At 54.7% G+C, this 12,160-nt stretch overlaps 1 protein-coding gene across 1 annotated transcript in view; it reads left to right on the top strand.

The window, feature by feature from the left end:
- The first annotated feature begins 2,106 nt into the window (after nt 1-2,106).
- FAM184B (family with sequence similarity 184 member B) overlaps nt 2,107-12,160 on the top strand; it is an 85,913-nt gene continuing 75,859 nt past the window's right edge. Inside the window, exon 1 of the mRNA XM_055140463.1 lies at nt 2,107-2,473. Within this exon, the coding sequence (XP_054996438.1) occupies nt 2,357-2,473 (117 nt within the window). The 5' untranslated portion in view covers nt 2,107-2,356. The remainder of the gene's footprint in view (nt 2,474-12,160) is intronic.

The raw sequence follows: 12,160 nt of genomic DNA, 5'->3' as shown, positions 1-12,160 counted from the left end.
GTGTAATTCTCTAGAAATACCTTGACCTGTGGGTATAGTGAGGTCATGTTTAAATAACTAAAACTTGGACCTGGAGAAACAGTTTAGGGGTTAAGGCACTTGCCTTGCATGCTGCTGACCAAGGGTTGGTCCCTGGAATCACGTGTCATCAATTGATGATGCCCCCAGGAGTGATCTCCGAATACTGCCAAGTATGGCCTAAAGTCATGGAAACTTGAAATTATGTCTGCCCCAAAGTTTTAGTGTATAAATTACAATCCAAGCGTTTTCCATCCTATTCAGACATAACTGCCTTTTTCTTTATAGCATTCATGGTTCTGTGTTGAAGTTCCTAATTTCAAAAGTGTATGTATGTAGCACTGCACTGCAGCACTGTCATCCCATTGTTCACTGATTTGCTCGAGCGGGCACCAGTAATATCTCCATTGTGAGACATGTTACTCTTTTTTGGCATATCGAATATGCCACGGGTAGCTTGCAGGGCGGGATACTCTCGGTAGCTTGCCAGGCTCTCCAAGAGAGATGGAGGAATCGAACCCGGGTCAGCCTCATTCAAGGCAAACGCCCTACCCCCTGTGCTATTGGTCTAGTCCAACATTTGAAAAATTGGTCTGATTTCACAGTAATGAGTATAAAGGATAAATCCTATGTATAGAGACACAGAAACTGGTAGACTTAATCCTGTGACACAATGCATACACAGATTGGTAGAATTCACCACGAATTCCAATACTCGATAACATGAGCCTTCGTGGCCTTTGATGGTGCAGTTTTCCTACATGGTGAACAACTGGTCAAGTTCTGGCCCAAAAGACTTATTTCTATTTCGTAGTGCCATGATTGAATTCCTGTAAAATGTGGTATCTTTTAAAAGACTTCAGAAAATTCTCAGTGAAATTTAGAATTTCCTAGGGAGCTTGTTTAAAACGTGTATTTTAGGCTCCACCTGCCTCTACCCGCTCCTCCCGGTTCTCCCAGCCCCCTTCCCGCCAGGCTCGGCCTACGGAGTCGGGCATTTCAGTAAGGAGTTTCAGTGGCCTTTACCCTGCCAAAGAAAGGATACTAACAGGTAAAATGAGGTGCCAAAAGAATAATGGTCGGCCTCACCAATGTAGGGTAAAAGTAAGCAATTTAGAATTCAAATATGTTTCAGATGCAGTTTCAGATACAACAGCTGCTTGTCCTTACAGACTTGTGCAATTTTATAAAAATGAGTGTTGTCACCTACAGCGTGGAGGGTTGGACCCCTCGAAGTTTGCCTGCATTGTTTATCAAGATGAAAACTTGACCACGGACTAATAATAAACTGAAATATATTAGCTAGGCAGATTGCTTGCCGTGATCATGCCATAATTCACACTGTGGGGAGATGCAGCCAGGGTGCTGTCACTCAGCCAAAAAAGCTCACGGCTTGAAACCAGAGAATAAGAGCCGCAAAGGCATTTTTGGCCTGCTAAGCCCGTCCACCCTCCGAAGCGGCTCTTAGCCGGAAATTGACCTTAACCCGAAATGCAACCGGATTGAAGCTCCAGGCGGGCCAGGATCGAGAGTGTGGAGGAGTCTCTGCACTGGGCTTGGTGTCCTCAGACTTACGATCCCATCAGTTCTTCAACTCCTCCTTTGCTCTCCTTTCCCAAGCCTCCCCCTGCTGCCGGCTTTCCCCCTGGGCCCCTACCGCTTCTTACATGCCGCGGTCCGTGCTTTCTCCTCGCGGATTTCCCTTCCCAGCTCCTGGACAGCCCTGTTCGATTTCTTCCTTTTGTTCCTCGATCTCCCACAACGCCCAGGCCACTCCCCAAGATAGGAAGCAGAGGGGGGGCTTCCCATTTGCAACCCGAGTAAGACCCCGCACCTCCGGCGGTCCCTGAGACTCGCTTCCACCTGCACGCCCCTCCCGTGGGGTCCCGCCACCCCGACCCGTGCACGGCGGCTCCGAGCTCCCAGGCTGAGCGCGCCCGCGCCAGTCCCCGGGCTCCGTCCAGCTCTTCGCCCTGGAGCACATGGCCAGGGGCTCCTCCCCAGACCGCGCCCCGGGGAGCTGCCCCAGGCGGCGGCCGCCGTGGCCCGCGGGGCTCGGGCTGCCCGCCACGGGCGGGGACTGTCGCCGCCGAGTCCCGGGCCGGGCGCCACCCACGTGTCCGAGAGCGCCGGTCTCTCCGGGCGGGCACGCCGTGCCAGCGCGCGGGGCGAACGGCCGGGCAGCCCGAGCCGCAGGGGGCGGGCCCCCGCAGAGCCGGCGGGCGGCGGGACTGCAGTGCCCCCGAGCCCGCGCCCCCCACTCGCACGCCCCGCGCGCACACGCCCGCGCACACGCTCCAACGGGAGCCTGGCCCCGAGTGCGGGGCGCGCTGCCGCGATGGCTTCTGCGCTCCACGGCCAAAGCCACGCTCCGGGGGGCGCCGGCTGGAGGATGGACTGCGACGACCCCGACATGCACGTGAAGATGTGCAAGAAGATCGCCCAGCTCACCAAGGTAAGGCGGGCCAGGCGCCGCGGGGCTGGCGGCGGCGCGCCCGGGGCCGCCCCCGGGCCGAGGAGGGAGTGCGGGGTGCTCCCCCCACTCCTCCACCCCACCTCCGGGCGCTTTCGGGCGGGAACTTTGTGCTCGAGGCCAGCTCGGAAGGGAAACGGGCCTAAACCCCGGTGGGCTTGACCTCCGGAGGCACCTGCCTAAAGCCACCGAGACGGAGTCTGGCCCAGGAAACGCGGAGCAGGTGGCCGGTGCTCCCGAGCCGGTGCTCCCGAGCTGGCCCGGGGACTCGCGCGGCATCGGTGTGTGTGCGTGTATGTGTGTGTGTGTGTGTGCATGCGCGCGCGTGGGTGCGTGTGTGTCCGTGCGTGTGTGTGTGTGTGTGTGTGTGTGTGTGCGCGTGGGGGGGCGGGGACGGGGGGGGGGTGGCTGGGTTTGCCCCTCGCTGCCACCGCTCCAGTGACCGTGCCTGGAATGTTTGGCTTCCATTCATCGCCGTCTTTTCCAGCCGGCCCGTCCTGCGGGCTGCTCTTCCACACTTGATTCATCTCCTCCCTTCCACGGGCGCTGGAGTCGTGGGTGGCGTGCCAGCGGCGTGCGTGGCGCCGTGCTGGAAGGCAGCCCGGGCACTTACTATCAAACTGGGGAGCGACGCTGGGAGGAGCGCCCGAGGGGGAGGAGCGCGAGTCCCGCTTGGATTAAGGGGATCACCAAGGACCTTGGGAGGTCAGCCCGGCTCTTCTCGCCCCAGCCCCGCGGGAGAGCTGGGTCTGGCATCCCCCGGGTGAGCAGGGGGGCGTCCGTCCTTTTGGGAACGCCCCCCGCAGCCCCCGTGAGGGGCGCCGGGTCGGAGCTGCAGATGGAGACCGCAGCCCTCGCTGTCCTTCATGCGCGCCTCCCAGGGGGGCGGTTTGGCTCTTCCCCCAAAGGGTTTCCTGTGCTTCTCACGGTCAACTCCTGCTGTCAGGCGGGCTGAGCGGGCAGGCTGTGCCCCGGGGGTAGATGTGCAGATCAGATCCAGGTTCTGCCCGGAGGGTAGGGGACAGGGTAGGGGACGTTGAGGCTTCCTTCCCGCACTGGCTCCCCTCTCTTCCCCGCCGCCTCCCTCCCCACCCGCCAGCAGAATCAGAGGCAGGTTTTCCTCCCTATTTTCCCAGGAGACAGCACAGACTTGGTGTTGGCTAGTAGCTGCCTTCTCCCTGCCCTCCCAGAACTTCATATTCTTTGCCTTCCTACCCCTAGCTCCAAGCACCCCGTCTCAGGACAGGGATCTCTTTATTGAGGATGAAAAGGGGGAAAGGCGGGTTCCCCTTGGGCGCCCTGGCGGTCTACAACCATCTAAAGAGCGACACGCCCCCAGTCCCCAAAGCACTAATTCAAAGCACTAATTCAAACATGTGTCAAAGGCCCCCTTCTATTTTCAAAAAAACCTTAAAATAGTTTCAAGGGTGGGGGGGGTGGGGAACAAGGTTTGAAATGGGAAGAGAAAAAAATAAAAGACACTTCTATGTAATCAGGCGCTAAGTTGGGTGTTTCCGATTTTGCAGGCCTTAGAAGTAGGAGCAAAGGGTGGGCCATTGCGCGTAGGCACAGTTAGAAAAGATTTCATGGCCTCGACGATCCTTGGGATCCTTGGGCTCTGTTTGAGTTCACTGAGCTCCTTCGTGTGCGAGGCACCCGGGCGGGTTTCAGTGGCATGAAACTGAGCGAGACATGTCTGCTTTCTTTTTTTTTTTTTTTTTGCTTTTTTGGTCACACCCAGCGATGCTCAGGGGTTACTCCTGGCTTTGCACTCAGGAATTACTCCTGGCGGTGAGACATGTCTGCTTTCTGTGCTGAGGGACTGCCCCACCAGGCTTGGTGGCTGTGTGACCAGTGCTCCAATTAGCGTTTACTGCACGTCTCCGACTCTGAGGATGCAATACTGAAGAGACCCTGGCCCCTTCGAAGGAGCATTTTTCAAAGTATATTCTGCCTTGGAAGTCATGATTGAGCCTGGTTACCTGGTGCCTCTCGTTACCTTCAGGCACATCCTGGATAAGCCACCTCTCTTTGGACTACTGTTTGTAAGCACCGTAGTACTGTCATCCTGTTGTTCATCTATTTGCTTGAGCGGGCACCAGTAACATCTCCATTGTGAGACTTGTTACTGTTTTTGGCATATCAAATAGCCATGGGTAGCTTGCCAGGCTCTGCCATGTGGGTGGGATACTCTAGGGATACTGTTTATATGCCAGATTTTTTTTTATTTCTTTATAGTTAATACTTTTGTAGGCTTTAGTTGTTTTTCCAATTTTCTCCACATCTCATACATGTGCATTTATGGCAAATGCTAATATAGCCTCTCATTACAGTTTCTTTAATAGTTCTTTATGCGGGGATCTTGGTGCATATGCATAGGGAATTCTATGCATATTGTTTGAAAATGTCTTTCTTTGGCCCCTCATTTGGGGGGTTCATTCATTTGGGTGTCAGATTCTAGCTCTATCCCCATAGTACAATGGTGATTGTGCTCCACTGTCTTCTGGTGCTAAGTTTTCCTGGTAACAACCCCACCGCCAGACTAATTTTCATTCCTGTGTAGATGATATGTCTTTTCTCTCGCTGGCATTGAATGCTTGTGTTTGTTTATTTTGATGTCCATCAGTTTCATGAGAACTCTCTAGATGCTGGTGATTTTCTCTTTTTCTTTGTTGAAAACTCACATGCTCTCATTAATTCTGAAAAGCCATCAAGGGTTTTTTTGTCTTCCAAGACTGTTTCTCTCCTATTGCCGTCAACCGTTTACCTGGACTTCCTGTTAGGTGTAGGAGCCACCTCACACCATATCCTGAAATGCATCTCTTTTGTCCCCGTGCCACATCCCTGTGAGCCCCCCCTTTGCCAGCCACGCAAGTAAGTTCTGCAGTCGGAGACGTCTCCGTCTGTTAGGTTCCAGAATGTTAATCTTTCTGTATTTCCGTGGCTGGGCTTGCCATTCTTCCTTTCTAAGTTTGGCCACTTTTCCATTCTTGCAGATTCATTGAAATACAATTTCCACTTCATGAAATTCCACTGTTTGGGGTGTACAAATCAGCAGATTTTCATAAATTCATATCATCGCTGAGCAACAACCATAGTCTTATTTTAGGCTATTTCCATCGCTTTACACCACCACCAATATTCTAAGATATGCTCTGGGGCCCCATCTTCACTTTCCTGGGGGCCCCTCAGCAGCCTTGGGTGGCCCAGGACGTCCCCAGCACTGTCAGACCCCAGCAACAGGTCCTCAGTTCCTAGCATTGAGCTATCTGGCTGGGTTGGCTGCCTGGGCCACCTTGAGCACGGCTAGGGAGGGAGGAACCCCCCAAGAAAACAATCTCTTTGAAGACAGGGGAAGTGACTTAAGTGGTGAAGGCCCTCGCTTGCGCCATCTTCGAGCACCCTGACTTAGAGAGAGCACAGGAGGCCCCAGGGTTGGTTCCCAACACCGCTGGACCCCCACTGTCCGGAGTGGCCTCTACAGCTAAAAAGAATAGATATTTAAGGCTGAAAAGTGCTCGACACGCTCTGAGCTGTCAACTGGTTGTCCTGTTTTGGTTGGCGGAGGCTTTTGTGGGAGGGAAAAAAACAGCAACAGTAAACACTGCACGCAACACGAGAAAACGGGGGGTGCCCGTCACGTACCTCTCCTCGGGAGCTGTCCCCGGGGAAGTACCCAGGATAGGAGCATCCTCCGGGTGCCAAAGGCGACAAGCACCGAGCACCAGGCGTCCCCTCCCCTAGGGCACTCTGCTGTCTGTCGGAAGCCTCCCTAGGGCAGAGGCCAATGCGTGCCCGTGACTTCTGCACGGGTGCCAGGTCTCGGGCCCTCTGTGTCGGTCCTCTTGCCGTAGCCTCTGAAACACTCACCCTTTGCGTGCGCAGCAGTTCTGCTCGGAAGTGCTGTGTCTAACTGAAAAAGGAAGAATCTCGCCGTGAGCAGCTCCCAATTCTCCCCTGCCTTCAAGCTGGTGTTACACTGACAGAACCAGGAGACCCAGAACCTCCTACTGGATTCGGGGGCATAAGTGGCCTCTCCAAACTGCCTGCACTGTCTCCCTGTGCAAGGAGGAAGGTACATGGATGCACTGAGCTCAGAAACTGGTCTGCAGAGTCTCTCCTCCCCCGGCGCCTTCCTACGGGTGCCCCTAGAAGGATACATCCTACTCTTTCTTCCCAGGGCCCTCACTGTAATGGGATTAGGTATGGTCCTGGAGGGGAAAGCTGCCCTAAATCAGCATTGTGCCCAAATCCTGGCACTGCAGAGGTTAAAGCGTTTGCCTCGCATGAGGCCAACCCTGGCTTGAGTCCCTAGTGTCACATACGGTTCCCGAGCCCTCACTCCTGAGCACTGAGCCATGAATAGCTCCTAAGCACTGTTGGGTTTGGCCTCCAAACAGGTTATCCAGAATCCAGCTCCCCAGAGCATTCCAGCCAGCCAATATCTATAGCACTGTAGCACCGTCATCCTGTTGTTCACCGATTTGCTCGAGTGGCACCAGCAATGTCTCCATTGTGAGACTTGTTGTTACTGTTTTTGGCATATTGAATACGCCAATGGGGGTAACTTGCCAGGCTCTGCCATGTGGGTGAGATACTCTTGGTAACTTGCTGGGCTCTCCGAGAGGGGCGGAGGAATCGAACCCGGGCCGGTCGCATGCAAGGCAAATGCTCTACCTGCTGTGCTAACGCTCCAGTCCATTAACACCCACATCTCATCATTTCTTTAGAAAGACACAGACAACTCAACATGCTTCTATCTGGTCGCACAATATTCTGCTCTCACAATACCTCCGAACCCCGACCTTGTATTCCCTTCAGTTCAGTAATAAAGTATTTTGTTTACTGGACTTTCCTGAAGACCCAACGCACAGATTTGGGGATGAATTCAACGTTGAAGAGTTTGGGGAAATGTAGTAGAAATGTCGGAGAATCCTCTAAGGAAGGAGGGCAGCTGGAGGGGCCGTGAGGCGGATCATTCGTTCTTCTTCCACGGGAAGCTATGGAGTGTAAAGCCAAATACGGTTCGATCGGGATTTGTGGGTGCTGAGTCTACCCGTGTTCCGGAGCCTTACCAAGGCCTCCTGAGACCTGGTAGGGATGGAGTCTGGGGATGTTGTTATGAAGATCAGTCATCAAATATAAAATCCTCCATGTTAAGAACAAAGAATTACAATTTAAAACTTGAGTGGATTTAAACTCAGTTTATTGTGAAAGGAATACTTCTGGGGCAAGAAGAATAGCCCAGGGGTTAAGAGCCTTGCAGGTGGCTGGTCTGGATTGGATCTCAGGCATGACTCATCAGCCCCCATCAGCACCCCCTGGAGGGAGCACAGAGTCAGGACTAGCCCCTGGTCACTGTCAACTACAGCCCCCCAAAAAACTCTCAAACATTTTCAGAGATACTTTTATATTTATTTATACTAATGAATACCACTGGAAACTAAGCGACACTTGAAAATGGAGACGTGGGCTGGAGAGATTGTCCGGCAGGTAGAGCACTTGCCTGGCACACAGCTGACCTGGCTTCAATGCCCTCCACTGCCTCTGGTCCCCAGAGCGTCGCCAAGCCTGATGCCTGACACCACTGGGTGTGGCCCAAAACAGAAACACACCCTCTGAAGACCCTTGGAGCTCTAGACGGTGTTGCTATGTCTCCTCCTGGCCCTCCCCGGGTTGGTGGCACCTTGGCACCGCGTCAAGGAGGCTGTCCGAGCTTCCCAGCCAAGAGGGACCTGCTCTCTCCGCTGGCCCCGGGAAGACACGCTTCTTTCTTCCTTGGCGATCTGTTGGGAGGTTCTGCTGACTCCAGGAATGTGGGGCTAACCCAGGGCTGGGCGGGCGTGGCACGGCTCTGGGCTTCCCTCCCTGGCCGGCCAGGGCCGCGTGGAGCACACAGCTGCAGGCCTGCCTTCCAGCCAGCTCTGGAGGAAAACCGAGCCCGCCTGGGACAGAGGGGCCGGGACAGTGTCCTAAGGTGCCCTAAAGCCGCAGGAGGCTGCAGGGACAGGCTGCCACTTGCTCCCTGTTCTCCCCCATGCACGTTTTATTGCCTCCCCACCCCAACTCCCTCGGTATCTCAGGAAAGGCTCCCTTGCTTGCGGGCGCTTGTCTGGGGGCAGATGCTTAGGTGCTTCCTTACCAGTTGGCGCTAGGATTCTCCATGCAAAGTGCAGCTCTGTTTTAACAAGCCCGCCCAGTTGGAATCTTTTCATTTAACGATGTGATTCATGGTGTAAAGATGACTTTCTCTCTCTTTCAAAATCCTTTTGTCAAAAACCACTATCAAGTATATTGTTGGGGCAAGGCTGAATCCTAGGGGTTCTCCTTGAGCCCTAAGGAGAGGCCTCCACTTAGACACAGCCCTCTGGTCCCTGCTCCATCTTCCCCTGCGCCTTCCTCTACGTGGCAGCCCCGGGAAGCTCAAACAGAATCAAACCCTCAAAGCCTACGGCAGGAAGCGGACAGGGTCACAGCCAAGTTGGAAATCTGCCCACCAGTTCCTCATTTAAACTGAGAGTTAACCTCTGAGAATCCCTAATTCCACCTTTGGGCAGGTCCCTAAGAGAGATGAAAACAAACACCTACAGAAATGAGTTCGTAGAATAAGTGTTCATAGAAACCTAATTCGTAATAGCCCAAAGCACAGGCGCAAGCTCAAGACCCATTACTTGAAGGCTGGGTCGATAAGATGTGGAAGCAAATGAAACACCCATGAGTTCAGGACTGGGCCAAGGGTGGTTCAGAGGACAACAGTGGGTGGCGGGTGAGGGGTACAGGGTATTTCATCGCTGGGGGTGGGGGTGTAGCCTTCTAGCACCTTCTAGCATCCTTCTGGCTTATGCTACATGAGAGAAGAGAACTCTGCTCAGTGCAACTCCAGTTTGTGGTAACCACGTCTGACGAGCTCCAGGAAACGGATCCTCTGGCCACCCGTCACCTTGTCCTCTTCACAGCTTCCCAGGCTGCTTCCTCCTGCGACCATTCCTGACGAGGTTTTTGCCACTGGTCATGGGCTTATTTTTCACAAAGCCGGACTTGTGAGCTGAAATCTGCGGCTGGGGGCCTGGCAAGTCTGCATTCTGTTTTGTTTGGGGATCCACCCCGCAGTGCTCGGGGCTGCTGGGGACAGAACCTGAGGTTCCCAGGTGTCGAGCTGGCACTTGGTGGTTGAGCGAGCTCCAGCCCAAGGCTCTACCTTTGAAAACGCTCCCGGTGGGAGGGCCTGGAGAGAGCCCAGGAAGCAGGCACTGGCCTTGGGGTGGCCGTGCAGGATTCCCCACCAAACTCACTCCGGCGGCTTTAGCCTCCGGTGCTGCTCCTCGCTCCTTCCACCATGGGTCCTGGTTCCCAGTGTGGTCACATCGCAGAAGGGGAAGATGCCAAATACTTGGCATCAGTGAAAGATTAATGAATGCACAATAGCCTAAAAGGTGATGCGAAGTCAACCCTGTAACGAATCCTGGGTGCTGCATTTCTTGGGGGGAAGGTTTCGAGTAGAGCCAGTTTACAGGGCTCTGGCCGGTTTACAACGGACTCTCACTGGCATCAGAGAGGGCGAGCCTTTCCTTCACTTCCTCTGTAGTGTTTGTTGGTTTGTTTGGGGGGCCACACCCAGTGACTGTGGGCTGTGACACTCAGGGCTGACTCCTGGCTCTGTGCTCAGGGATCTCCCCTGGTGGGGCTCAGAGGACCGTATGAGATGCCTGGGCTCAAACCTAGAGTGGCCGTGTGCAAGGCAAGTGCCCTACCTGCTGGACCATCAAGCCAGCCCCTCTTTGAAGTTGTTTAAAAGACTCATCACGCTCAGACCTAAGTGTTGAGCATCACGGCCGGGCCCACCTGCACTGTTCCTCCTGTGGTCGGTTGAGGCTAAAGCTGCAGAATTCGCATTTTAAAGTCATCTGAGCTGCAGCCAGGAGTCTGGGTGGGCTTAAAGGATGATCAGCTCTGTCCGTCTTGCCCGTTGTGAACTTGGAATAACTTCTAGCTGTGCTACTCTCCGCGACACCCGGTAACGCGCGGATTAAACTCTTAAGGCCTGAGGTCTTCGTCTATATCTTTTTACTCTCTTGAGCAATTTCCTGAGTGCCCAGGCACCGGGAGTGCCCGGAGGAGCCCCCAGGGGTGGGTGTCCCCATGAAACTCCCTCTGAAAGGGAAGCTGGTGTCTTTCTAGGTCCTGGTACGTCATAGGAAGTGCCCAGAGAGGCTGAAATGGCAAACGCGTCCCCAGTGCATGCCCCAGGGACGTCCAGCTTGGGACGGCGCTTGGGGGTTGCCGACGAAATATGCAGCTTTAGGGCCTGGGCTGGACTGCTTCAGGCAGGAGAGGTTCCAGGTCAGAAAGACGGCATGGGAGCTAAGGCCTTTGCCTTGCTATGTGGCCAACCCCAGCGCCTCATACTGTTCCCTGAGCACAGAGCCAGGAGCAGTCCCCGAGCACCAAGCACCACCACCCCCCCCCCCCCGCCCCAAAGATTCATCTCCCCTCGGCAGTTTCCCTCCAGCTGCTGCCACTTTCGTCTAGGTCGGAAGGAGGAGCAGACGATCTGGTTCGGATCTTTGCTGCTTGCTTCATTCTGACCAGGACTCCAGGAGCACTGGTGGGTGCTGGGAGGAACTGCAGGTGGGATACTGCAGGGTGGGCGGCTTGATTTGGGTCTGTCCAGGTCAGTTTGGGGTGCACAGAACCTGTTCTACCAAGGTGAAAGGAGCCTCCTTCTGGCGCCCGCCCAGCTCCTGCCGGGATCCGCTGCCCTTGAGATGCACGTTTCTCCCACACAGGCCTTGCCTGCACTTGCGAGCTCACTAATGGCCTTTCCCGGAGGCCCCAGAAATAGCAAATTCCATTAAAAGGCTTATCATTAAACACAATACAGGTCTTTATGTGGGAGAAGGATGGCCTTTGTAGAGGAGTCCATTAGGACTATGGGCTGGAAAAAATGGGTCAGCTCTCTTGTAAGGGAGAAATTAATACAGCAGGCCAGAGCTAGCGATACAGCCAGCATTCGTCTCCCAAAGCTGCCCCCTCCGCACTGCCTAGTGTCCCTGCCCAGACCCGCTATTCCTGTCCTCAGTCCCTTGGAGAAGGGCCCATCTGTCCTGAGGAAACCGAATGAATTGTCCGGTGAGACCCAAATAAATTAGGAGGAGATTAGACCTGAGCCAAGGGTCCAGTGAGGAAGTGTGTGGGCGCAGACACATTCCAAATGTTTTGTTGAGTTTTTGTGGTGGTGGTGGGTTAGGTTTGGGGGCCATACATGGTGGTGTTCAGGGCTGACTCCTGGCTCGTGCTCAGGAATTACTCTTGGGGGGCTTGGGAGACCGTATGGGATGTCAGAGACAGCACCCAGGTGAGCCATGTGCTCGGTAAGCCAGAGCCCTACCCACTGTACCACCGGCCCCTACGCTCCTGATGTGATCCAAGCCGGGCCTCCTCGGTCCCTGTTTCACTGACCGCTCCCCACTGTGGTGTGCCTGGATGTCACTGCCACCATCTGTGGCCCGTCTTTGAGTCCTTCTGAGGTTGTGTCCCAGAGAAGGGCTCAGGGAGAGATGCTCGTGTCTGGGGTAGCAGGTGAGTGTTTCCTCCTCTAGCTGCACACTGAAGCTTGGGCACTGTGAGCCCGTGGTCGCTGGCTGACTGGCCAGGGAGAAGCTGGCACAG

This window comes from Sorex araneus, chromosome 5 (assembly GCF_027595985.1).
Source record: "Sorex araneus isolate mSorAra2 chromosome 5, mSorAra2.pri, whole genome shotgun sequence".
Lineage (NCBI taxonomy): Eukaryota > Metazoa > Chordata > Mammalia > Eulipotyphla > Soricidae > Sorex > Sorex araneus.
This window is presented reverse-complemented; position numbering and strand designations above follow the sequence as displayed.